The sequence below is a fragment of the Balaenoptera ricei genome, chromosome 6 (genome assembly GCF_028023285.1).
Source record: "Balaenoptera ricei isolate mBalRic1 chromosome 6, mBalRic1.hap2, whole genome shotgun sequence".
Lineage (NCBI taxonomy): Eukaryota > Metazoa > Chordata > Mammalia > Artiodactyla > Balaenopteridae > Balaenoptera > Balaenoptera ricei.
The window spans coordinates 40,831,045-40,858,355 of record NC_082644.1 but is presented as its reverse complement, the minus strand read 5'-3'; the positions used below and the strand labels follow the sequence as shown (position 1 = coordinate 40,858,355).

Here is a 27,311-nt window from a genome sequence, read left to right as displayed (position 1 = left end):
TGGGATGAAAAAAGTGAACTGCAAAATTTTTAACTGTGGCCAGAGTTAGTTCCCAAATTGTGCATTGAAGCATCCCAGGGAAGTGCAGCCGTACTAGACATCTGCTGGACACCGTGCAAACTATGAGCTCAAGGAGGTCCACAGTTCCAATATTAGAGCATACTGTAATTCTTTTGATGTCATTCATTTTGCAAAGTTGGGTTTCCAGTGGTTGCTGTGGTTAAAAACGAGTGCCGTGCAAAAATAGGTGTGGAACAGGCAATGAGTGTGGTAGCATCTGATCTGATCCCAGGATTTGAGAGCCATGGAGTGTCCAATAAGCACATACTGCCTGTGAGTAAGTAATTATGGTTAAGAATAAACTGAAAATACTATTTTCATGTGTGTAATGTTTTAAAGAGCTACTAAGGCCATAATGGCTATGTTAGGACATAAATACCTACTAAGTTGTTTGGATCTAACTCTTATTAGATGGAACTGTTAAATATCCTTTTGACCTAGGGCACCATGAAATAATTATTAAGATACTGAAAGAGCCATAAACCAAGAAAGTTTGACAACCTCTGAACTATGGTATCATACAATTAATGTCTTCTTTTTTTTTTTTAATAGCATCTTATTGTTTTTTAAATTTATTTTTTAATTAATTAATTAATTAATTTTGGCTGTGCCGGGTCTTAGTTGCAGCATGCGAGATCTTTAGTTGCAGCATGTGGACTTCATAGTTGTGGCATGTGGGCTTCTTAGTTGTGGCATGTGGACTCTGAGTTGCAGCATGCATGCAGGATCTAGTTCCCTGACCAGGGATCGAACCCGGGCCCCCTGCGTTGGCAGCACAGTGTCTTACCCACCGGACCACCAGGGAAGTCCCTTAATGTGTTTTTTAAAAAGTAAAAAGTACAAAACACTACCATACATTTCCAAAGAATACATAACGAGCATCTAAATGTATTTTCAAACATCTAAAATGATACTAAATTGATCCAGTGAGGTGGGTAACAGGGAGAGGACAGGAATTTAGTGGTGTTGGTCAAAGAAAACCATGACTTCCATTTTATCTGTGATATTTTAACTTAAATTTTTACATGTATTCATGCATTACATAAATATTTAAAAATCAATTGAAAAGAAAAACCTAAGCTCTATCCAGAGAATAAAAGTGGATTTCATGTAATTTAGACTCAAGAGGAAGAATTTCATATATAACAGGCAGATGCCAAAGCCAGTCAAGCACCCAGGGTTGACAGTGCCATCTGACTCAGGAGCCAGCCAGGCCTGGATTCAGATGCCAGCTCTGCCACTTACTAGTGAGTGGTGTGACCTCCATCAAGTTCCTCTGTTTCCTCACAGCATCATCGTGAGGTTTAAATGGGTTAATTCATTTAGAAGCCCTTAGAACAGAGCTTGGATCATAGTGAAGGCTCAATAAACACCAGCTGCTCCCATCTTCCTCCCATTCACTGAGACTCCTAAGTTGGTGCCATGGTGGTGAGCCCACATTTGTCATTCTCTTCCTCTCTCCCTCCCCACCCCACCTGCCTTCTGCTCTACATGAACATATAATTCTCCTTCCTTTTTTCATTCTTCCTTTTAGAGTTAAGAGTTGGGCAATGAAGTCGAGTCTGGACTACACCAACAACTCCTGCTGAGACTGTCTGTACAGATGGATTACACGCTCATGAGAAAATAACAGCCATGATGTGGTGTGCTTGGTAATTGGATATAAGGCTTAGAACATCTATCACATTGCTATTTTCCCCTTCAATTGCTACTTGGAATATATGCTATCTTTTTAAGTCTGTTTCCTTGCTGAAAACTGATATTCCCAGAGAGAGGAAGAAAGGAAAACGTGCCAACCAAATATCTGAATTTGTGGCTGAAACCTTCATTTCCTCAACTCTTATTTAGCATAAAAATTGCAAAGACTAAGGAAGCTAATACCCAATCATTGATTCTACTTACTGAGCTTCGGGAGAAAGATGAACAAGAGGATGCATCCTTAGCATGACTTGAAAGTATCAGGAAGGTGTCTGCAGGAGGGTGTGTGAAGGCTCAGCCCAGCTCCCCTTTCCCTTTTGTCTGGCTTTTTTTGTAGAAGGCTGCTTTCAGGTTACTGGAATCCATTTCGAGGTAGAGAATGAACCTTGCCACCTACCCCCACCCCAATCCCACAGGATGTCAGCTCTTAACTAATAACTGACAGATGTGCGAGGATAAATACCTCTGCTCCCTTAGCTGGGACACCTCTAAGGCATGACCTACACTCTTCCTGAGCTCCTCTGTGCGACTGAGCCTAAGTTACTTTCTACATGACTCTGCCCAACATCGCACACTTGCACCCCTCCTTCTCTTCCATGTCAAATCCCCCACTCTCCTAAAATCTTCTCTTGGGAGCATTTCCTAATAAAACTGGAATTTTTATCTCAGGTTCTGCTTTCTAGGAACAACCTAAGACAGCATCCCTAACTCTCCACCAAAAACTGCCCTCCATGGTATTTAAAATTCTTCTATTCAACGTTTATTCCTTTCACCTTAGGCTTGAGCCCTGGTAACTTGCACATTCCCTGTAAGGGGTCCCAATTTAGCACTGTTTTCAGTATTGACGACCTAGCCTGACTACAATTCAAGCCATTTCTTAGAACAAATATATTTTGATTGACAGTAGCTTGAAGAAAAAGAGGAAGAGTAGAAGATAGCTACACAAAAGAGGTGAAAAGTAGACAGATGCCTAAACCCTCTAGGCCCTGATTTCCTTCTCTGTGATCTTGTGGGTTGGGGGTAGCAGATTCCAAAGCCTCTAAGATTCCTTTAGCTCTCACATTCCACATACTATGAAGTGAAGGATGAGAACACTGCCAACAAATGTTTCTTTCTTTTTAATTTTGCTGCTGCATTTAGCCCTAAGAGATCATTTTTCTCTACCCCATCACAGAAATGATGCACTTCTTTCATACTTTCTAATTTTGGCTTGTTTGGGGAAAAAGAGGCTGGGTGTGAGGTAGTGATGTATGACTAAGTAGATTGATTTTCAATTTGGTAGCTGCTGAGATTAAAAAAAAAAAAAAGCTCCCAAAAGTAAACAATATAACACTTAGTTATCTTCAATGCTGGGCTTCTGTTGAAATTGATCCAGCCTATGATTACAGAATAAATTACATACCCCTCTGTTATCTTTCTCAAAACCCTTGGTTCCCTACACCAAAGTAATCTGTAGACTAAAGAAATGTGTTAAATAACCAATGGGGCTTTAAACAAGAATGAATGTACCTTCCCAAACAGGAGATTGTTTTTCCCCTCAATAGTAACCAGATCCAAAATCTGACCAATTCCCATCATAGCCCTGAAAAGATGGCCTGATTCTCACATCTCACCTGGACAAAGCCCCAGAGTAACTCAGTCCCTGCATTAGCTAGCCAATTTATGCCATTTCTAGGCCCTTCAGCCTCTGCTGGGGAAAAAAGAACACCATCGAAATGAATGCAGCCTTAACAGTGTTCTAGATAATAAAGTTAGCCTAGGCCCTAGTTATTTCACTCCCAGGAACAATGGTTTCCACTCCAGTTTCAATAAAATCTACAGCAACAAAAATATCTGTAGATCAGGTATACTCAAACTTATCGTCCATTCGTAAGTCAATCTACGTAAGAAAACCTCCATGGCTTTGGTTCGGTGTTTTTTTACTCCTTCAGCCATAACTCCTTTTGCTTTCTAGGTTCTTAAGGATGAGCAAAATAGAAGTAACTGCGAGGAGAAGAAACACTGCAGGGAACAGGAAAGCATAAGCACCTTTTTTTATTCATAAAGGACCAGATTGTAATTATTTTAAGCTTTGTGATCCATATGGTCTCTGTCAGGACTACTCAGCTCTGCCATTGGAACATAAAAGCAGCCACAGACAACACAGAAAAGAATAGAAGTAGCTATGTTCCAAAAAAACTTTATTTACAAAAACAGATGAGGGCCATCCTGACCCTTGTGTGCCAACCTCTGCTCTACATCCAAGAGATCCATAAGGCACACTTAAAGAAAAAGCTAGTAGTGGTCTGAAAATACAATAGAGTTTGTAAAAAATATTTATTGCTGTGCATCTTAAAGTACAGTAAAATACCAAAATGCAATCATAAGGGAAATTATGGGATTCCTTCATGCTTGTTACAATGGAATTTACCACTGTGTAACATTTGCTGTCATGGCATATAAATTTAACAACACTATCAGCCAAATTTTCTAAAGTCAAAGTTCTCCTAGTCGCCAGACCCATGGATCTTTTCAAACTCTTTAAAGCATGGAATAGTAAAAAGATAGGTTATATATGTTGATAATATGGAGTAATGCATTTAAACAACCACCTATGGCGTAGATACTTTTAGTATCCCCATTTTACAGATAAAGAAATTGAGGCACAGGTTAAGGTCAAAGTCATACAAACAGCAAATGGCAGGGACAGAATTTGACCCCATCTTCCTGGTGTCAGTGCTCTTAGCACTTGAGCAGTAATGTCCTCTGATCTTCCCTCTTCTTGATATTTGAAACTGCAGCTCATTCCTTTTCATTAATTCTGTAACTACCCATGCTTCCAGAATGCCTCTCTCTCCTCATTCTGTTCTTTCTGCTCTGTATGTTCCTGGTCAGTCTCCACTGCAGGTTTCTCCTTCTGGACCATCCTTTAAAATATAGATGTTCTTCAGCTTTCAGATTCTCCTCTCAGTTTATACTCTCTCCCTCAGCACTGCAATCTATTTCTCAGGGCTTTAAAGTAGTGAGGACCCCATGGGCTCCAAAACTCTCCATCCATGACCTAAAACTTTTTCAGTAAGCTTCAGATCAATACTTTCAACTATACCCTAAACCTCTCTACCTCAACATCTCACAGTCATCCCAACTCAACATGTCCAAAACTTATCAACCCACTCTCTTTGTACAGTTTATCTGGTAAATGGTTCTACTTGTGCTTGGAACCCATGTAAGAAGTCCAAACACTCTGCTGGAAAGGCCATGTGGAGAGGCCCCGAAAACACATGCAGAGGGAAGGGGCCCCCAAGCCCCACCTTCCAGTCATCCCCATCAAGGTACCAGGCATATGAATAAAGATGTCTTGGACACCCTCAGACCAGACCAGCCACCAGCTGAGTGAGCCCAGTCAACCCCATGCAGAGCTGAAGAATCACCCAGCTGAGCCCTGCTCAAATTCCTGACCCACAAAATCCTGAAATATAATAAAATTGTGTTGTTTTAAGCCACTAAGTTTTGGGGAGACTTGTTACACAGCAATAGATAACTAGAACTCTTTCTCCTTGTTACGGACTGAATGTGCCCCTGTACCACAAATTCACATGTTGAAGCCCTAACCCCAATGCGATAATCCTGAAGGTAAGGCCTGTGGGAAGTAATAAGGTTTAAAAAGAAGTCACGAGAGTATGACCCACACGATGGGATTAGTGTCCTTATCAGATGACAAAGAAAGACCAGAACTCTCTCTTGAGCTCCTCCCACCCACCACCCCGCCATGTGAGGACACAGGGAGAAGGCAGCCATCTGCAAGCCTAAAAGACAATTTTTGCCAGGAACCAAATCCATCAGCACCTTGCTCTTGGACTATCCAGCCTCTAGAACTGTGAGAAATAAATGTCCTGTTTAAGCACCTAGTCTACGGTGTTTTCTTGTAGCAGCCCAAGCTGCCTAAGACACTCCTCATCATTACCTCCATAACACACAATTACAATTGAACTCTGAAAGATATCTGCTGGAGCATGAATGAAAAAGAAATAGGTCTGCTTCATACTGTCATTTCCTAATCTCTACTGTTTTTGTTTCTCCAAGTTATACACTATACTCATACTTACATTCCAGCCTCTTCCCAGCTGGACTTAAAAACTGTCTTTAAAGTTATATTGAAACTTCCAAACCTGCTGGTCTCCATTCAGCTCTGATGTTCTTCCCTGCTGGAAGCCTCCAGTGAGTGCTTCTCTTTATAATGATGGCACTTAAACCTTACCTCTCTAATTAATTTCTATCTTCATCTGAACCAAACCCAGGAGGTTCCCACCACAAAGGAGAAAGACTGTCCTACATTGGATATCTTCCCATTTTTACTAACTCAAACAGAGATAAAATGGCATTTCCCAGCCCTACTTATTCTTTTGTCTGCCTTTTTAAAAAAGTTTCGGGACTTTCCCAGCGGCCCAGTGGTTAAGACTCCGCCTTCCAATGCAGGGGGCGCGGGTTCGATCCCTGGTCAGGGAACTAAGGTCCCACATGTCAGAGGGTGTGGCCAAAAATTTTAAAAAAAAGTTTCAAGTGTACAACATAGTGGTTCAATAATTTTATACATTAAAAAAATATCACCATGATAAGTCTGGTTACCGTCTGTCACCATACAAACTTATGACAACATTATTGACTATATTCCCCATGATGTACATTACATCCCTGTAACTTATTTATTTTATAATTAGAAGTCTGTACCTCTTAATCTCCCTCACTTATTTCACTCATTCCCCCACCCTTCTCACCTCTGGCGACCACTAGTTTATTCTCTGTACCTGTGAGTCTGTTTTAGTTTTGTTTTGCTTTTTAGATTCTACAAATAAGTGAGATCAAGTACTATTTGTCTTCCTCTGACTAATTTCACTTAGCATAATACCTTCTAGACCCATCCATATTGTTGCAAATGGCAAGATATCATTTTTTAATATTTTTTTATATTTATACATATAATCACATCTTCTTTATCCATTCATCTATTGATGGACACTTAGGTTGCTTTCATATCTTGGCTATTGTAAATAGTGCTGAAATGAACACTGGAGTGTATATATCTTTTCAAATTAGTGTTTTTGTTTTCTCTGGGTAAATACCCACAAGTGAAATTGCTGAATCATATGGCAGTCTCACTTTTAACTTTTTGAGGAACCTCTATAGGGTTTTCCATAGTGGCTGCACCAATATACATTCCCACAACAGTGCACAAGGGTTCCTTTTTCTCCATTTTCTCACTGACACTTCGTATTTGTTGTCTTTTTGGTTACTGTCATTTTGACAGATGTGAGGTGATGTTTCATTCTGGTTTCAATTTGCATTTCCCTGATGATTAATGATGTTGAGCAGCTTTTCATGTGTCTGTTGGCCATCTGTATGTCTCCCTTGGAAAAATGTCTATTCAGGTCCTCTGCCCATGTTTTAATCTGGTTGTTTGTTTTTCTGATGTTGAGTTGTACGAGTTCTTTGTATATCTTGGATATTATCCCCTTATCTGATACATCTTTGCAAATTTCTTCTCCAATTCAGTAGGCTGCCTTTTCATTTTGTTGAGAGTATACTTCACTGTGCAAAAGTTTTTTAGTTTAATACAATCCCATTTGTTTATTTTTGTTTTTGTTTCCCTTGCCTGAGGAGACTTATCCAAAAGATATTGCTAAGATTGACGCCAAAGTGCATACTGCCTATTTTTTCTTCTAGGAGTTTTATGGTTTCAGGTCTTACATTTAAGTCTTTAATCCATTTTGAGTTTATTTTTGTGTATGGTGTGAGAAAGTAGGACAGTTTGATTCTTTTGTGTAGCTGTCCAATTTTCCCATCACCATTAATTGAAGAGGCTGTCTTTTCCCCATTGTGTATCCTTGCCTCCTAAGTTATAGATTAATTGACCATCTAAGTGTGGGTTTATTTCTGGGATCTCTATTCTGTTCCATTGATCTTTGTGTCTGTTTCCATGCCAGTACCATACTGTTTTGATTATTATAGGTTTATAATATAGTTTGAAATCAGGGAGCATGATACCTCCAGCTTTGTTCTTTCTCAAGATTGTTTTGGCTATTCAGGGTCTTTTGATTCCATACAAATTTTAGAATTATTTGTTCTAGTTCTGTGTAAAATGTAATTGGTATTTTGACAGGGATTGCATTGAATCTGTAGATTATCTTGGGCAGAATGATCATTTTAACAATGTTAACTCTTCCAATCCATGAGAACAGTATAACTTTTCATTTGTTTGTGTTGTCTTCAATTTCTTTTATCAATGTCTTACAGTTTTCTGAGTACAGGTTTTTTACCTCCTTAGTTAGATTTATTCCTGGGTATTTTATTCTTTTTGATGCAATTGTAAATGAGGTTGTTTTCTTAATTTCTCTTTCTGATAGTTTGTTGTTAGTATATAGTAACACAACAGACTTCTGTATGTTAATTTTGTATCCTCCAACTTTATGGAATTCATTTATTAGTTCTAATAGTTTTTTGGTGGTGACTTTGGGATTTTCTATGTACAGTAAGTTCCCTACATATGAAAGAGTTCCATTCCAAGCGTGTTGATAAGTCCAATTTGTTCATAAGTCCAACAAAGTTAGCCTAGGTACCCAACCAGCACAATTGGCTATATAGTACTGTACTGCAATAGGTTTATAATAGTTTTCACACAAATAACACACAAAAAACAAACAAAAAATTAAGAAAATGTTTTTAATATTACAGTACAGTACCTTGAAAAGTACAGTAGTACAGTACAACAGCTGGCATACAGGAGCTGGCATTGAATGAACAGGCAAGAAGAGTTGCTGACTGGAGGAGGGAGAGGAAGTGGGAGATGGTCGAGCTGAAGGATTGTCAGCAATAGGAGATGGAGGGCAAGCTGCAATTTCACTCACGCCTGACGTTGATGGCACAGGTTCTGGTTCCTTGCTGGATTCAATTCTATCTACCCTCTTGAAAAAATGATCCAGTGATGTCTGGGTAGTAGCTTTTTTGTTCTCATCATAGATGGCATGGTAGCATTGGACTGCATCCTGAACGGCTGCTGCAACCTTCATGTACAGTTCTACGTTTAGGTCCTGTGCTTCAAAAACTAACAGTGCCTCCTCAAATAAAGAAAATCCTCTTGCTGTTTCCTGTGTCATGAATCTTCTTCCTCTTGTCTCTCTTCATCCTTCCTCTGGGCCTCCAATTCCATTAGGTCTTTAATAATAAGCTCCTCGTGCTGTACAGCAAGGAGTTTAATGAAGTTGTCCTCTTGCGGATCTAGCTTGAAATAAAGATACTGTTCTACTGCACTCTATACAGTACTGTACAGTAAAGTACACAAAAGCACAACCACTTGTAGAGGATGCATGCATGTGACAATGTACGCCAGACATGTGAAGTAACTTATGTATTGGACATGCGAACACACATTTGCATCTTTGAAAGTTCACAACTTGAAGGTTCGTATGTAGGGGACTTACTGTATAGTATAATGTCATCTGCAAACAGTGACAGATTTACTTCTTCCTTATCAATTTGATTTCCTTTTATTTCTTTTTCTTCTCTGATTGCTGTGTTTAGGACTTGAATAAAAGTGGCAAGAGTGAGTATCCATGTGTTGTTCCTAATCTTAAAGGAAAAGCATTCAGGTTTTCACTGTTGAGTACAATGTTAGCTGTGGGCTTGTCATACATGGCCTTTACTATGTTGAAGTATGTTCCCTCTATACCCACTTTGTTAAGAGTTTTTATCATAAATAGATGTTGAACTTAGTCAAAAGCTTTTTCTGCATTTATTAAGATGATAATATAATTTTTATTCTTCAATTTATTAATGTGATGTATCACATTTATTGATTTACAGATATTGAAAAATCCTTGCAACCCTGGCATAAATCCCACTTGATTGTGGTACATGATCCTTTTAATGTATTGTTGAATTTGGTTTGCTCACACTTTGTTGAAGATTTTTAAAAAAATCTTTATTGGAGAATAATTGCTTTACAGTATTGTGTTAGTTTCTGCTGTATAACAAAATGAATCAGCTATACGTATACATATATCCCCATATCCCCTCCCTCTTGAGTCTCCCTCCTACCCTCCCTATCCCATCCCTCTCGGTGGTCACAAAGCACTGAGATGATCTCCCTGTGCTATGTGGCTGCTTCCCACTAGCTATCTATTTTACATTTGGTAGTGTATATATGTCAAGGCAACTCTCTCACTTTGTCCCATCTTACACTTCCCCCTCCCCATGTCCTCAAGTTCATTCTCTATGTCTGTGGCTTTATTCCTGTCTGGCCCCTAGGTTCATCAGAACCATTCTTTTTTTTTTTAGATTCCATATATATGTGTTAGCATATGGTATTTGTTTTTCTCTTTCTGACTTCACTCTGTATGACAAACTCTAGGTCCATCCACCTCACTACAAATAACTCAATTTCGTTTCTTTTTATGGTGAGTAATATTCCATTGTATATATGTGCCACATCTTCTTTATCCATTCATCTGTCGATGGACACTTAGGGTGCTTCCATGTCCTGGCTATTGTAAATAGTGCTGCAATGAACATAGTGGTACATGTCTCTCTCTCTCTTTTATTTTTTTTAACATCTTTATTGGAGTATAATTGCTTTACAATGGTGTGTTTCTGATTTATAACAAAGTGATCGGCTATACATATGGATATATCCCCATATCTCCTCCCTCTTGGGTCTCCCTCCCACCCTCCCTACCCCACCTCTCTAGGTGGTCACAAAGCACCAAGCTGATCTCCCTGTGCTATGTGGCTGCTTCCCACTAGCTATCTATTTTATATTTGGTAGTGTATATATGTTCATGCCACTCTCTCACTTCGTCCCAGCTTACCCTTCCCCCTCCCCATGTCTTCAAGTCCTTTCTCTACGTCTGTGTCTTTATTCCTGTCCTGCCCCTAGGTTCTTCAGAACGTTTTCTTTTTTCTTTTTTAGATTCCATATTTATGTGTTAGCATAAGGTATTTGTTTTTCTCTTTCTGACTTACTTCACTCTGTATGACAGTCTCTAGGTCCATCCACCTCACTACAAATAACTCAATTTTGTTTCTTTTTATGGCTAATATTCCATTGTATATATGTGCCACATCTTGTATATCCATTCATCTGTTGATGGACACTTAGGTTGCTTCCATGTCCTGGCTATTGTAAATAGAGCTGCAATGAACCTTGTGGTACATAACTCTTTTTAATTTTATTTTTTTAAATATGTGGGAGGTTCTTGGTATTTTGATTATTCTTTATTTATTTATTTATTTTTGGCTGTGTTGGGTCTTCGTTTCTGTGCGAGGGCTTTCTCCAGTTGCGGCAAGTGGGGGCCACTCTTCATCGCGGTGCGCGGGCCTCTCACTATCATGGCCTCTCTTGTTGTGGAGCACAGGCTCCAGATGCGCAGGCTCAGTAATTGTGGCTCACGGGCCTAGTTGCTCCACAGCATGCGGGATCTTCGCAGACCAGGGCTCGAACCCGTGTCCCCTGCATTGGCAGGCAGATTCTCAACCAATGCGCCACCATGGAAGCCCACATAACTCTTTTTGAATTATGGTTTTCTCAGGGTATATGCCCAGTAGTGGGATTGCTGGGTTGTATGGTAGTTCTAATTTTAGTTTTTTAAGGAACCTCCATACTGTACTCCATAGTGGCTGTATCAATTTACATTCCCACCAACAGTGCAAGAGGGTTCCCTTTCCTCCACACCCTCTCCAGCATTTATTGTTTGTAGATTTTTGATGATGGCCTTTCTGACCAGTGTGAGGTGATATCTCATTGTAGTTTTGATTTGCATTTCTCTAATGATCAGTGATGTTGAGCATCCTTTCATGTGTTTATTGGCAATCTGTATATCTTCTTTGGAGAAATGTCTATTTAGCTCTTCTGCCCATTTTTGGATTGGGTTGTTTGTGTTTTTGATATTCACCTACATGAGCTGCCTGTATATTTTGGAGATTAATCCTTTGTCAGTTGCTTCGTTTGCAAATATTTTCTCCCATTCTGAGGGTTGTCTTTTTGTTTTGTTTATGGTTTCCTTTGCTGTGCAAAAGCTTTTAAGTTTCATTAGGTCCCATTTGTTTATTTGTGTTTTTATTTCCATTTCTCTAGGAGGTGGGTCAAAAAGGATCTTGCTGTGATTTATGTCATAGAGTGTTCTGCCTATGTTTTCCTCTAAGAGTTTGATAGTGTCTGGCCTTACATTTAGGTCTTTAATCCATTTTGAGTTTAGTTTTGTGTATGGTGTTAGGAAGTGTTCTAATTTCATTCCTTTACATGTAGCTGTCCAGTTTTCCCAGTACCACTTATTGAAGAGGCTGTCTCTTCTCCATTGTATAATCTTGCCTCCTTTATCAAAGATAAGGAGACCATATGTGCATGGGTTTATCTCTGGGCTTTCTATCCTGTTCCATTGATCTATATATCTGTTTTTGTGCCAGTACCATACTGTCTTGATTACTGTAGCTTTGTAGTATAGCCTGAAGTCAGGGAGTCTGATTCCTCCAGCTCCATTTATTCCCCTCAAGATTGCTTTGGCTATTCGGGGTCTTTTGTGTTTCCATACAAATTGTGAAAATTTTTTCTAGTTCTGTGAAAAATGCCATTGGTAGTTTGATTGGGACTGCATTGAATCTGCAAATTGCTTTGGGTAGTATACTCATTTTCACAATGTTGATTTTTCCAATCCAAGAACATGGTCTATCTCTCCATCTGTTTATATCATCTTTAATTTCTGTCATCAGTGTCTTATAGTTTTCTGCATACAGCTCTTTTGTCTCCTTAGGTAGATTTATTCCTAGGTATTTTATTCTTTGTGTTGCAGTGGTAAATGGGAGTGTTTCCTTAATTTCTCTGTCAGATTTTTCATCATTAGTGTATAGGAATGCAAGAGATTTCTGTGCATTAATTTTGTATCCTGCTACTTTACCAAATTCATTGATTAGCTCTAGTAGTTTTCTGGTAGCATCTTTAGGATTCTCTATGTATAGTATCATGTCATCTGCACAGTATCATGTCATCTGCACAGTATCATGTCATCTGCAAACAGTGACAGTTTTACTTCTTCTTTTCTGATTTGGATTCCTTTTATTTCTTTTTCTTCTCTGATTGCTGTGGCTAAAACTTCCAAAACTATGTTGAATAATAGTGGTGAGAGTGGGCAACCTTGTCTTGTTCCTGATCTTAGAGAAAATGGTTTCAGTTTTTCACCATTGAGAATGATGTTGGCTGTGGATGTGTCATATATGGCCTTTATTATGTGAGGTAGGTTCCCTCTATGCCTATTTTCTGGAGAGTTTTTATCATAAATGGGTGTTGAATTTTGTCAAAAGCTTTTTCTGCATCTATTGAGATTATCATATGGTTTTTCTCCTTCAGTTTGTTAATATGGTGTATCACATTGATTGATTTGCATATATTGAAGAATCCTTGCATTCCTGGGATAAACCCCACTTGATCATGGTGTATGATCCTTTTAATGTGTTGTTGGATTCTGTTTGCTAGTATTTTGTTGAGGATTTTTGCATCTATGTTCATCAGTGATAGTGGCCTGTAATTTTCTTTTTTTGTGGTGTCTTTTTCTGGTTTTGGTATCAGGGTGATGCTGGCCTCATAGAATAAGTTCAGAAGCATTCCTTCCTCCTCAATTTTTTGGAATAGTTTGAGACGGATAAATGTTAAATGCTTGGTAGGATTCACCTGTGAAGCCATCTGGTCCTGGACTTTTATTTGTTGGGAGGTTTTTTTAAAATTACTGATTCCATTTCATTACTGGTAATTGGTCTGTTCGTATTTTCTATTTCTTCCTGATTCAGTCTTGGAAAATTGTACATTTCTAGGAATTTTTCCATTTCTTCTAGGTTATCCATCTTGTTGGCATATAATTGTTCTTAGAAATCTCTTATGATCCTTTGTATTTCTGTGGTGTCAGTTGTAACTTCTCTTCCTTTATTTCTGATTTTATTTATTTAGGCCCTTTCTCTTTTTTTCTTGATGAGCCTGGCTAAAGGTTTATCAATTATGTGTATCTTTTCAAAGAACCAGCTCTTAGTATCATTGATCTTTTTCATTGTCTTTCTAGTCTCTATTTCATTTACCTTTGCTCTGATCTTTATTATTTCTTTCCTTCTCCTAACTTTGGGTTTTGTTTGTTTTTCTTTTTCTAGTTCCTTTAGATGTAAATTTAGGTTGTTTGAGATTTTTCCTGTTTCCTGAGGCAGGTTAATATCGCTACAAAATTCCCTCTTAGAACTGCTTTTGCTGGGTCCCACAGATTTTGGATCATTGTCTTTCCATTTTCATTTCTCTCATTTTTTAAATTTCCTTTTTGATTTCTTCACTGACCCATTGGTTGTTTAGTGGCATATTGTTTAGCCTCCATGTGTTCATGTTTTGTGTTTTTTGTTTTTTTTTCAGTTTTTCTCCTGTAGTTGATTTCTAGTCTTATAGCACTGTGGTCAGAAAAGGTGTCTGATATGATTTCCATCTTCTTAAGTTTATTGAGATTTGTTTTGTGGCCTAGCATGTGATCTATCCTTGAGAATGTTGCATGTGCACTTGAAAAAATGCGTATGCAGTTGCTTTTGGATGGAATGGTCTATATATGTCTATTAGGTACGCTGGTCTTGAGTCTTGTTTAAGGCCAGTGTTTCCTTATTTTTTTAAAATTGGGGTATAGCTGCTTTACAATGTTGTGTTAGTTTCTGCTGTACAATGAAGTGAATCAGCCATATGTATACATATATCCCTTCCCTCTTGGACCTCCCTCCCACCCCCCCATCCCACCCTATCTAGGTCACCACAGAGCACCAAGCTGAGCTCCCTGTGCTATGCAGCAGGTTCCCACTAGCTATCTATTTTACATATGGTAGTGTATATATGTCAATGCCAATCTCCCAGGTCATCCCACCCCCTTCCCCACCATGTCCACACGTCTGTTCTCTACATCTGCGTCTCACTCCTGCCCTGCAAATAGGTGCATCTGTACCATTTTTCTAGATTCCACATATATGCATTAATATATGATATTTGTTTTTCTCTTTCTGACTTACTTCACTCTGTATGACAGACTCTATGTCCATCCACATCTCTACAACTGACCCAATTTTTTTCCTTTTTATGGCTGACTAATATTCCATTGTATATATGTGCCACATCTTCTTTATCCATTCATCTGTCAATGGACATTTAAGTTGCTTCCATGTCCTGGCTATTGTAAATAGTGCTGCAATGAACACTGGGATGCATGTGTCTTTTTGAATTATGGTTTTCTCAGAGTATATGCCCAGTAGTGGGATTGCTGGGTCATACAGTAGTTCTATTTTTAGTTTTTTAAGGAACCTCCATACTGTTCTCCATAGTGGTTGTATCAATTTACATTCCCACCAACAGTGCAAGAGGATTCCCTTTTCTCCACACACTCTCCAGCATTTATTGTGTGTAGATTTTTTGATGATGGCCATTCTGACCAGTGTGAGGTGATACCTCAGTGTAGCCAGTGTTTCCTTATTGATTTTCTGTCTGGATGATCTGTCCATTGATGTAAGTGGGGTGTTAAAGTCCTCTACTATTATTGTGTTACTATCAATTTCTCTCTTTATGTCTGTTAATATTTGCTTTATGTATTTAGGTGCTCCTCTGTTGGGTACATATATATTTACAATTCTTATATTTTCTTCTTGGATTGATCCCTTGATCATTATGTAACATCTGTCTTTGTCTCTTCTTACAGTCTTTGTTTTAAAGTCGATTTTGTCTGATATAAGTCTTGCTACTCCAGCTTTCTTTTCATTTTCATTTGCATGGAATACTTGTTTCCATCCCCTTACTTTCAGTCTGTGTGTGTGTCTTTAGATCTAACGTGAGTCTCTTGTAGACAGAATATATATTGGTCTTATTTTTGTATCCATTCAGCCACACTGTGTCCTTCGATTGGAGCATTTAGTCCATTTACATGTAAAGTAATTATTGATAGGTATGTACTTATTACCATTTTGTTAATTGTTTCGGGGTTGTCTTTGTAGTTATTTTTTGTTCCTTTCTTCTTCTTTTGCTCTTTTGTGATTTGTTGATTGTATCCAGGGTCCCCAACCCACGGGACATGGACTGGTACCAGTCCACAGCCTGTTAGGAACCGGGCCACACAGCAGGAGGTGAGCGGTGGGCAAGCGAGCAAAGCTTCATCTGCCGCTCCCCATTGCTCGCATTACCACCTGAACTATCCCCACGCTCCCGTCCATGGAAAAATTGTCTTCCATGAAACTGGTCCCCGGTGTCAAAAAGGTTGGGGACTGCTGGACTATATTTAGTGTTATATTTGGATTCCTTTCTCTTTTTTGCATGTGTATCTGTTAAAGATTTTTGGTTTGTGGTTCCCATGAGGATACACACACACACACACACACACACACACACACACGCACAATTTTTTAAAGTTGCTGCTCTCTAAAGTTTGAATGCATTCTAACAACCCTGCATTTTTACTCCTCCCTCCATGTTTACTGTTTTTGACATCATATTTTACATCTTTTTGTTTTGTGTATCCCTTAACTACTTATTGTGGATATAGATGATTTTACTACTTTTGTCTTTTAACCTTCCTACTAGCTTTAAAAGCGATTGACCTACTACCTATACTATACGTTTATCTTTACTTATGAGATTTCTCCTTTCATATTTCTAGTTGTCGTCTTTTCTGCTTAGAAAAATCCCTTTAACATTTCTCATAATGTCAGTTTAGTGTTGCTGAACTCTTAGCTTTTGCCTGTCTGTAAAACTCTTTATCTCTTCTTCAAATCTGAATGAGAACCTTGCTGGGTAGACTATTCTTGGCTGCAGGTTTTTTCTTTCAGCACTTTGAATATATCATGCCACTCCCTTTTGGCCTGCAATATTTCTGTCAAAACGTCAGCTCATAGTCTTATGGGAGTTCCCTTGTACATAACTAGTTGCTTTTCTCTTGCTGCTTTTAAGATTCTCTTTTTATAATTAAAATGGCAAAAGTTAAAGATAATGTGTATTGGTGTGGAATTCTTTGGGTTTCTTTCGGGGGGCTCTTTGTGATTCCTGGACTGAGATGTCTTTTTTCTTTCCCACATTAGGGAAATTTTCAGCTATTTTTTTTTCAAATAAATTTTCTGACCCTTTCTCTCTTATCCATCTGGGACCCCTAAAATACAAATATTAATATGCTTGATGCTGTCCCAGAGATCTCTTAAACTATCCTCATTTTTTAAAAATTCTTTTTCTTTTTTTTTCTGTTCAGCTTGGGTGACTTCCACTACTTGATCTTCCAGCTCACTGATCTGTTCCTCTGTATCATCTAATCTACTGTCAATTCCTTCTAGTTTTTTTTTAGTTATTGTGTTCTTTAGCTTTGTTGTGGTTCTTTATATTTTCTAACTCTGTTAAATTTCTCACTGTGTTTATCTTTTCTTCTCTCAAGTTTGTTGAGCATCTTTATGATCATCTTTGTGATCATTAACTTGAACTCTTTTTCAGGTAGATTGCTTATCTCTACTTTGCTTAGTTCTTCTTCTGGGGTTTTGTCTTATCCCTTCATTTGGAACATATTCCTCTGTCTCCATTTTGCCTAAGGTTGGTTACATTTCTCACCATTCTATCAGTGTCCTTGTGATAGAATGAGTTCTCCAAAATGGCTGCTGTCAATGTCTATGTCCCTAGCAGGAGTCCCAATTGCCTCCTGCCTCTCCAGGAGGCTCTCCAAGATCAGCAAGGGGGTCTGACCCAGGATCCTTTCAAATGACTGCCTCTTCACTGGGACTTGGAGTGCATGAGATTTTGTGTGCACCCTTTAAGAGCAGAATCTGTTCCCTACACCCCTCTGGCTCTCCCATATGCAAGCCCTGCTTGCATTCAAAGACAGATGTTCTGGGGGCCCATCTTCCTGGTGCAAGACCCCCAGGCTGGGCAGCCTTATGTGGGGCTCAGGGTCCTCACTTCATGGAGAAAACCTCTGCAATTGTGACTATCCTCCTGTTTGTGGGTCACCTTCCAGTTGTGTGACCATACTGTGTCTCCACCCCTCTTACCTGTCATGTTATGGTTCTTTCTTTGTATCTTTAGTTGTGAAAGATCTTTTCTCCTAGTCTTCAGGTTGTTTTCATAGATAGCTGCCCTGTAAACAGTTGTAATTTTGGTATGCACATGGAAGAAGGTGAGCTCAGGGTCTTCCTACTCTGCCATATTCCCAGAAGTTCTTCCTTATGTTTGCCTTTTGACCTGAACAAGATAACCAGTTCATGAGTTTGCTCCTCCCCACCACTAAAATTATAACATCTCAATTGGCTAAGTGACTTCCAGATTGCAACCTGTCTTTATCAGGCATCCCATTCCTTCCCAGGAGAGGACATCAGGTGTAGATAGAGTTAACGATGAGCAATAATTTTAGTTAAGCACCAAGTTCTGCTTTCTTCTGAAAGAATATGACAATTTCCCCAAATCTGTCAGTGTTAATACCTTGGACCACAATTGAACCAATACACAATATATCCAATTTTCAAGCTGTTATGATAGTGCTGTGTTCCTTGTAACTTGAGTACCCAAAGTCTTTTCCTGGAAAGCCAAGTTACTTGTCCATACCCCTCCCGAAACAGACATCCAAGTACTCTTAATATTTAATACCCCTGAGACTCAAAAGTAAAACAGGACTCATTAAGCAAATTCATGACCAGTGACTTGAGGCAGCAATACAGCCCTCCACTTTAGTGCAGGGTTGCCCTAGATCTCAGATACCACTCTCATTCCTAGTTTCGAGCATCTATGAAGCAATTTCCCCAGGAAGTAGCCTTTCAAAGCAGGAGCAGCTGGTGGGACATAATGCTGTCTAGCTTCCTGGCACCATCCCCAGAGTGAAACTTCAAATCACTGGGCCTGTTTTTTTCCATTCCATGTCCTCCCCAAAGCTGCTTCCAGAAAAAGCAAATTGCTCTAACATAGGCAAGGTCTTTTCCCATTATTAACAAGACTCACTGACAGGCTCACTTGTTCTTTCTGGCTGCCAACATAAAAACCTCAGGGCTGTAATTATATTTGGAGGGAGGAGGCATTAGTATTCAGCATGTTCTTGCATCCATGATTTCCCAGGTCATCCTATCAGAAAGGACGTCTGGTGGTCACATGACACAGAACGCCCTAAAACAAGGGTGCTTGCAGAGATTACCCCAGGGGTGTAGATTTCCAAACTAAATATGTTGTCTTTGGGTATGAGTCAGAATAGCCCTTAAGTTAGAAAAGTCAATGACAGTCATGTAAGTGGGTTAAACAAATGCTTAGAGACAGGGAAGTTAAAAATCAAAAGCATTGGGTTCAATCTCCCTGAAGTCTATAAACCAAGTCCTGGTATAATTCCTCCTCTGGCTGGCTAGGGTTGGGGTACTTCCTCAGTTCTAAGGCACTGGGGGTGATTTCCCTAGCTGGGTTTGGGAAAGAGGGAAGTGTGGAAGAATAAGAAGGGAAACCAGGACAGTGGACATCTCAAACCATAGCCATAGAAAGTAGAATTATGAAACCCAACTAATTATTTCAAAACTTCATCTTTCCAAAGGGAAGTTACCCTAGCACCTGAGCAGAAGTGGTAGAAAGATTATGCTACATTTAATAAAAAATATCTGGACAAGCCAAGTAAGATCTTTTTCTTCTGGAATTATTTCTTCCAAGTCTTCTAAACTTGTAGTCCCAGCTTCTCTCCCAATAAAATGAGAAGGATACTACCCAGCTTTTCCCTAATCTTAGGCAACTAAGATTATATGAGTTCTTCAGAAGATAAATGTGGTGGAAATTCAAGAGGACTTTTATTGACCAGTATTCAATCTGTCCCATCCTACATCAAATTTTTAAAATAATGGAAATTCTGGGCCCTCGCTATTAAAATAGCAAAAGATAGTCATCATTTACTGACTCAGTCCTCACCACTCTCACAGCATATGGGGCATAAGACATCTTGTCAAACATATGGTATTCCAAATGTAATAGTGTTAAATATTTAATATTCCACAATGGTGTACCATAAATCAAGTTGTGAAGAGTTGTAGGCAAACCACCAACTCCCACAGCAGAGGTAAGTTCCACTTCAGGCTTTCTAACTAACTTGATTTTTTCTTGTTTAGCTTTCTATCCAAATAATTCATTGTTTTATTTTCCATTGAGAAAAAGTACACGAGCTGGTAAAACAAAACAAAACAAAAACAAAAAATAAACCAATACTTGTCAATTAATCTCTGCTTAAAACTCTCATATCAGCATACTGTTGTGTCTTTGAGCCCTTTTTTAAAATTGGGTTAGCCAAAAAGTTCATTCAGGTTTTTTTGGGGTTTTCCATGGAAAAACCCAAATGAACTTTTTGGCCAACCCAATAATTACCCAAGGTTCACTTCCTCCCTCTTCTCTCCCCAGTGATCATAATAATGGCTATCCTGCCTTTAAAAGAAGTTATTGTGAACATTTCTAGGTTTTAGACTTGCCAATCATGGCTGTATTTCCTCCTGCAATTGTCTCACCTAGACCTAGCTAATACATAGTAAAAGTAATAATAACAATTAATAATAAAAATAACACATAACATATACTCCATATATACCATTGTTAAGCATTTACATAGCTTATCTCTAATTCCCATATCAACCTTACATGTAGGTACTGTTATCTATATTAACAATCAGGACAAAGACTCAGAGAAGCTCAATAACTTGGTCAAGATCACACAGCTTACTACCCAGCAGAGATGGGATTTAATTTGCATCCTTCTGAGTACTAAGTCCAAGCATCTTTATGAGTACAAAGCCTAAGCCTCTTTCTGAGTGCAAAGTCCATACAGTTTTGTATAGCAACTACTTTGCAATCCATGTGGAAGTTACACTCATACTGTATCTTCAAAAGCAAAAGGCTATAACGGCTATATTGCAAGGGAAAACAGAACTATTCAGGCAGCCCTCTAAGCAACTTAATGAATACATCAGAGAAGATGGTTTTGTTTTGGAGCAGCCCTTATTTTTTCCACTAATCTACTACCTGAGTCTGGACACTAAAAATTAAGGTGAACGAAGTCAAAATATAAAGAAAAATGAAGCATATCAACCCAGAAGCTTAAGTTAAAAAAATAATTTTAGTCATACAGAAAAGTTGCAAAAATAGCATAACTACTCATCTACCTTAGTATTAGCATCTTATATAGCCATAGAGCAATTATCAAAATTAAGAAACTAATATTAACCCAATACTATTAACTAAACTACAGACTTAATCTGGAATTCACCAGTTTTCCCAACTACTACACTTTTCTCTGTTCCAGCGTCCAATCCAGGATTCCATATTACCTTAGTTGATGCATCTCTCTAATCTGTGAGAGTTCCCCAATCTTTTCTTGTCCTTCATGACCTGAACAGTTTTGAAGAGTACTGGTAAGTTGTTTTGGAGAATGTCTCTCCCTTTTGTTTGTCTGATGTTCCCTCCAGATTTGAATGAGGTTATGCATTGTTGTGAAGAATACCACAGAGAGAGAGTGCCCTTCTCAGTGCATGGTATTGGGGAGTCCATGACATTGGTATTTCTTTTTATTGTTGATATTAACACTGATCGCTTGGTTAAAGTGGTGTCTGCCAAGTCTTTCCACTATAAAGTTATTCCTTTTCCCCTTGTATCAATAATTTAAAAATACCAGGCTCGGGCTTCCCTGGTGGCGCAGTGGTTAAGAATCCGCCTGCCAATGCAGGGGACACGGGTTCGAGCCCTGGTCCGGGAAATTCCCAAATGCCACGGAGCAACTAAGCCCGTGTGCCACAACTACTGAACCTGCACTCTAGAGCCTGTGAGCCACAACTACTGAGCCCACGTGCCACAACTACTGAAGCCCATGTGCCTACAGCCTGTGCTCCACAACAAGAGAAGCCACTGAAACAAGAAGCCTGCGGACCACAACAAAGAGTAGCCCCTGCTCCCCACAACTAGAGAAAGCCCGCACACAGCAACGAAGACCCAATGCAGCCAAAAATAAAACAAACAAACAAACAAAAAACATTAAAAAAAAAAAAATACCGGGCTCGGGGCAGAAGGGAAGCATGGAGCTTGGAGCATCTTGTGGCACCAGGAAGTAAAAAATTACTCAAAAAACAAAATGTAGGGCACTAGGAAAGGCACAGAGTCGATGTGAAAGAACTGCCAATGGCCAAAACTGGAACAATTGGAGTTCAAAAACAAATGACAGGGGACTTCCTTGAGACTGTGCAAATATCCTGCTTCTCCTCAAACTGTTGCCCATTAATTTTAGCATTCATCGATCGATCTTGCCCACAACAATTATTATTTTGGCACTCTAATGGTAGATTTCTATTTCTCTCATTCCCCCTACATTAATTAATTGGAATTCTTCTGTAAGGAAGAGCTGCCTCTTTTCCGCCTTTTATTTATTTATGCAGTTATTTATTTATATCAGTATAGTCTCATGGATATTTATTTCATTCTATGGATTATAATCCAATGCTATTGTTATTTGTTTTTCTAAAATTAATTAATTAATTAATTTTTGGCTGCGTTGGGTCTTTGTTGCTGCGCATGGGCTTTCTCTAGTTGCAGCAAGTGGAGGCTACTCTTCATTGCGGTGCACAGGCTTCTCGTTGCAGTGGCTTCTCTTGTTGCAGAGCACAGGCTCCAGGCACACAGGCTTCAGTAGCTGTGGCACACGGGCTCAGCAGTTGTGGCTCGCAGGCTCTAGAGTGCAGGCTCAGTAGTTGTGGGGCATGGGCTTAGTTGCTCCGTGGCATTTGGGAATTTCCTGGACCAGGGCTCGAACCCGTGTCCCCTGCATTGGCAGGAGGATTTTTATCCACTATGCCACCAGGGAAGCCCGCGGTCATTTGTTTTTGAACTCCAATTGTTCCAGTTTTGGTCATTGGCAGTTCTTTCACATCGGCTCTGCGCCTTTCCTAGTGCCCTACATTTTGGTTTTTGAGTAATTTTTTACTTCCTGGTGCCACAAGATGCTCCAAGCTCACCTTGTGATTTCACTACCCCAGCCCTAGAATCAGCCTTTTCTGCAAGGTGCCCTTCTTCCTTTTATTAGAGCATGGTGTTTGAAACCAAGATCTGAAGGCTAGGTGTACTTATTACTACAGTGGTGTCATTGCCTCTAAGTCATCTCAGCAGGTGGGACCTGGAAATATATGTATACTTACTAAACCCCCACCCTAATACACACACACACACACACACACACACATACACACACACACACACACCCCTTATATTTATTTCTGTATTTATCTATGTATATTAAAAAACATGGGTTCATATTGATACCCCTGATTCTAATTCTAAAGACTTTGCTTAATATTTTATCCAGTATCTCCCCAACGAGAGGGTCAAGAGGAATGAAAAAGGCTTATGCATTTAAATGGTGTCCAGCTATTGTGTAGACCAAGGGTCAGCAAACTATGGCCAACTGCCTATTTTGGTGAAATACTTTCACTGGAAAAAAGTTTTATGGGAACACAGACACATCCGTTAATTTAGGTATTGTCTATGGCCACTTTCCACTAGAAATTACTAATTGAGTAATTACAACAGAAGTTTTTTGAGTTACAAAGCTGCAAATATTTTCTATCTAGCCCTTTATGGAAAGGGTTTACAGATCCCTAGTCTAGGCTATGTTTCAAATTTTCATCTGAGAGATGAAATGGAAAGAGTATGGGTTCAGATTCCATCCTTCCTCTTATAATTACTAGCCATAGGCAAGCCACTGACCCTCTCTGTGCCTCAGTTTCCCCTTCCTTGAAGTGTTTTGGGGAACACTAAAGATCATATGATAAAATTCCTGGCATATAATAAATGCTCAACTAATGGTAGCCAGAGTTACTTCTGCAGGAGGGCTGTTTAGAATTTTGCACAAAAATAATCTATTTACAGTGGTGCTTAGATGACTAATATAGTTCACAGAGTCTGTTTGGCCATGGGGACTCTGAACCATAATTCTAAATTCAAATACTCACTGCATCACTTACTACCTGTGGGACCTTGGGTAAGTAACAATGTTTTTGAGCCTGTTTCTCCCTCCATACAAGGGTCATATATTCATAGGCCATAAGAAATTATGTCTATAAACATCTTTATGCCATGGTCCCCCAAACCGGTCAGGAGACAAAGCTGGGATGGATGCATCAAAATTAGAATCAAGATGTCTTAAAATACATCTTCCTGACCCTAGCCCCAGGAATTCTGATTCAGGAGGTCTAGAATAAGGTCCACACTAAGCATTTTTAGCAAATACCTAAACTGACTTAGTTGCAGGGCCAGGTCTGGGAATCACTGTTACTCAGTAGCAAACACCACGCAAATTCCCTCCATGATCTCATGTCAGCTCTACATCCTCACAGTGTCCTGCTACCTTCCTCTCACTCAGATAAATGCTTGGTCCATTCAAGGGTTCCTGCAAGTGCTACAGGAAACCAAAATCTCCTTCTTCTGAGCCACTGCATTATATCCCTTTATAGAGGATTAGGTCCTACTGAGAGGTCAATAAGATTCTCCATGTTTCAGAAGATTAATCTATTCCTTCAACATCCTCCTCCTTTACAAAAATACACTCTGTGAGTCTCTCCCTCATTGTATTAGTCAGTAAACACAAAACCAAGAACCAGGTGGGGTTGTGAGGAGGGGAAAAGGGGACAGGAAGATGACCAGAGACACTGGTAAGGAGGAGAGCAAATTAAAGAAGGCAGTCATCCCCAGTTAACCCCTTCACACTTTGCCCTGCTTGTCAGTAGGGCAGGGTAAGAAACACAGCCTGGAGCAGGTACAGGGCCTTTTAACCCATAGCTGGGACCCACAGTAGGGTTGAGGAATGATAAACGCTAGGTGGTAGGAACTGGGATGGAGATTCCTGGGGTCTTTTGATGTGAGGGACACACATCACTGTGAGTTCAGCATATGCCATACCCGAACACTCTTAGGCTGGTACACTGGCTCAAAAGCCAAGACTACCCTGCTCACTCTTATGCATCAACAGAGACCAGGAAGGATAGGTGTGTCCAGGAGCAGGAATACAATGGAGGCTGTCAAATTTAGTGGTGCCCAAGGAGCAGCTTGCAAAGTATCTTAACCCATCATCTGCCAAAACTTTTTTTAAAAATGAGGTAAAATTAACATAACATAAAATTAACCATTTTAAAGTGTACACTTCAATGGCATTTAGTACACTCACAATGTTGTATATCTATCACCTATATCAAGTTTCAGACACTTTCATCATCCCCAAAAGAAAACCTCATGCCATTAAAACAGTCACCCCCTTGTTCCTCTCTCTACTAATAACTTTTTATAGTGAGGGGTGGATTTTCTCTATAATGAGATTTTATGTAGCCACTGTTTGAGAAGCTATGGCAAACTCTGGGTTCAAAGGGCACAATAACATTCTCTCTTCAACCAGGTGGGAGTAGCTTTCTGGAAAGCCCTAATGTTAAGTTTCCCTTCCCCCTGTCTCATTCAGTCCAGTGAGAACAGTGCCAGATTCTTATACACAATTACATGCACACACACACGTGCATGTGCACACACATACCCAGGCTGGTAAGTTTCATGTGGTCAATAACCATGAGAACAAGTGCACCACAATTGCTCTGAGAAGAACCTATTCAGCACCCCAAAGCCTGAGTGACCCCCCCAAATGGGTCCAGATAGTGGTCAGCTCTTACCCGCTGCTTCTCTGGGTCCACAAAACGAATGCCGAAGTAGTCCTTCTCCAGCAAGCTGTAGTAGTTGCAGATGTGGTCAATAAGAAACTGCCCTTTGGTCTCCCTCTGCAAAGGAAGCACATTTATGTTTCAGCCAGAGTTTGCCTTGTACATTCATGTCTAAAATGTGCCTCATTCACTCCAATAGGTCTGTGCTAAGACAGATGAATTCACTCACCCTGCTCCCTGGAGCAGGAGCTTCCAAACTCTTAACTGCAATCCACAGTGAGAAATTCATTTTATACTGTGAGCCATTACACACACACGCACACACACACAAAACCAAAGGAACACCAAAAAGGGGAACCAAAAGGATACCAAACAATACCCTGCCTAGGTGCAACACGCTCTACTATGTTCTATTTTATCCTAGTGTATGCCATTTAATTTTTCTAATGCTATTTATGATTCAGAACACTGATTTCACAACTCAATACCTAGTAGACATCCACAGTTTGTAAAACCACACACAATTCCAAATACAATGCACCTGGCTGCTTGCTTTAACTGCTCATTCAGTCCTCACAACAATCCTGCAAGGAAGGTCCCCATTTTATATCTGAAGAGAGGCTCAGTGGCTTACCCAAAGTCACACAACATGTACGGAGCAAAGTAGGATTTGACCCAGGTCACCAGGCTACAGAATCCAGGCTCCATGCCACTTTGCCTCTTTGGAACATTGGTTAATCTACTGTGACTCTGCTAGAACACAGGGTCTGGATGGTATGGAAATGCAATGAATGTATCAGATAGAACACCCCAACTCCCACCAGGAAAGGTGGAAAACTTGCTGCCTCAGGCCTCACAGCCTCCATATCACACCCATAAATCAACACAGAAAGGCACTGAGGTAGACTGGGGCGGGGAGTCAAGGACTGGGATTCAGAGACAGGTCTGGGTGACCTTGAGCAAACTACCCAGCTGTTTCCACATCAGTAAAATGAGTTGGTTGGACTAGATTTCTAAGTTGGCTAGATTATTTTTCCTTCTAAAACTCTATGAGTAAGAGAAGTATTAGCCAAATCTGATTAAGATAAATACCATTACAACAAAACTCCTTAAGAGCAAAGACCCTTCCAAGCCCTCATCAGGACATTTGATAACTTTCTGCTTCAATCAAAGTTGCTGACAGACCCATGGAATGTTTTAGGGATGGAATGTGACCTACAAAAATAAATGAAGAATCAGAGACATTAAGTGAAGCCACTCTTCCAATCCACTAAAAATAATTTTGGAAGATCAGTTTGGTCTATGCTATGTGATTATCTTTTCTTTAGAAACCACTACCACCAGCTTGGGAAGTTGATGAAAAAGTCATTCACTGGCCTGGGATGCACCACACTGAACAAAGGACTGGGGCTTATAAACACATACTGTGATATGAAGGCTCCATTTTCCTGAAATCACTTTTGAGTGTAATTTTGAATGAGTTTTGAACCTTTACTTTCTTTATAAAAGAACCCATTTGAGGGCTTCCCTGGTGGCGCAGTGGTTAAGAATCCGCCTGCCAATGCAGGGGACACGGGTTCGAGCCCTGGTCTGGGAAGATCCCACATGCCGCGGAGCAACTAGGCCCGTGAGCCACAATTACTGAGCCTGCGCGTCTGGAGCCTGTGCTCCGCAGCAAGAGAGGCCACGATAGTGAGAGGCCCGCGCACCGCGATGAAGAGTGGCCCCCGCTTGCTGCAACTAGAGAAAGCCCTCGCACAGAAACGAAGACCCAACACAGCCAAAAATAAATAAACTAATTAAAAAAAAAAAGAACCCATTTGACGTAGCTCACAGGAACAAAACATCAAAATGGAACTTGTTTTTAGATT

The 27,311-nt window shown here is 39.8% G+C and overlaps 1 protein-coding gene and 1 non-coding gene across 6 annotated transcripts in view; both read right to left on the bottom strand.

Moving 5' to 3' along the window:
• Positions 1-27,311, bottom strand: part of FRMD3 (FERM domain containing 3) — a 375,352-nt gene that overhangs the window by 129,994 nt on the left and 218,047 nt on the right. For all 5 annotated transcript variants that reach the window (XM_059924546.1, XM_059924545.1, XM_059924547.1 and 2 more), the window contains one exon: positions 25,453-25,557. In XM_059924546.1, the coding sequence (XP_059780529.1) occupies positions 25,453-25,557 (105 nt within the window). The remainder of the gene's footprint in view (positions 1-25,452; positions 25,558-27,311) is intronic.
• On the bottom strand, positions 793-865 carry TRNAG-GCC (transfer RNA glycine (anticodon GCC)). Its single transcript has one exon. It is a non-coding gene; the product is annotated as a tRNA-Gly (tRNA).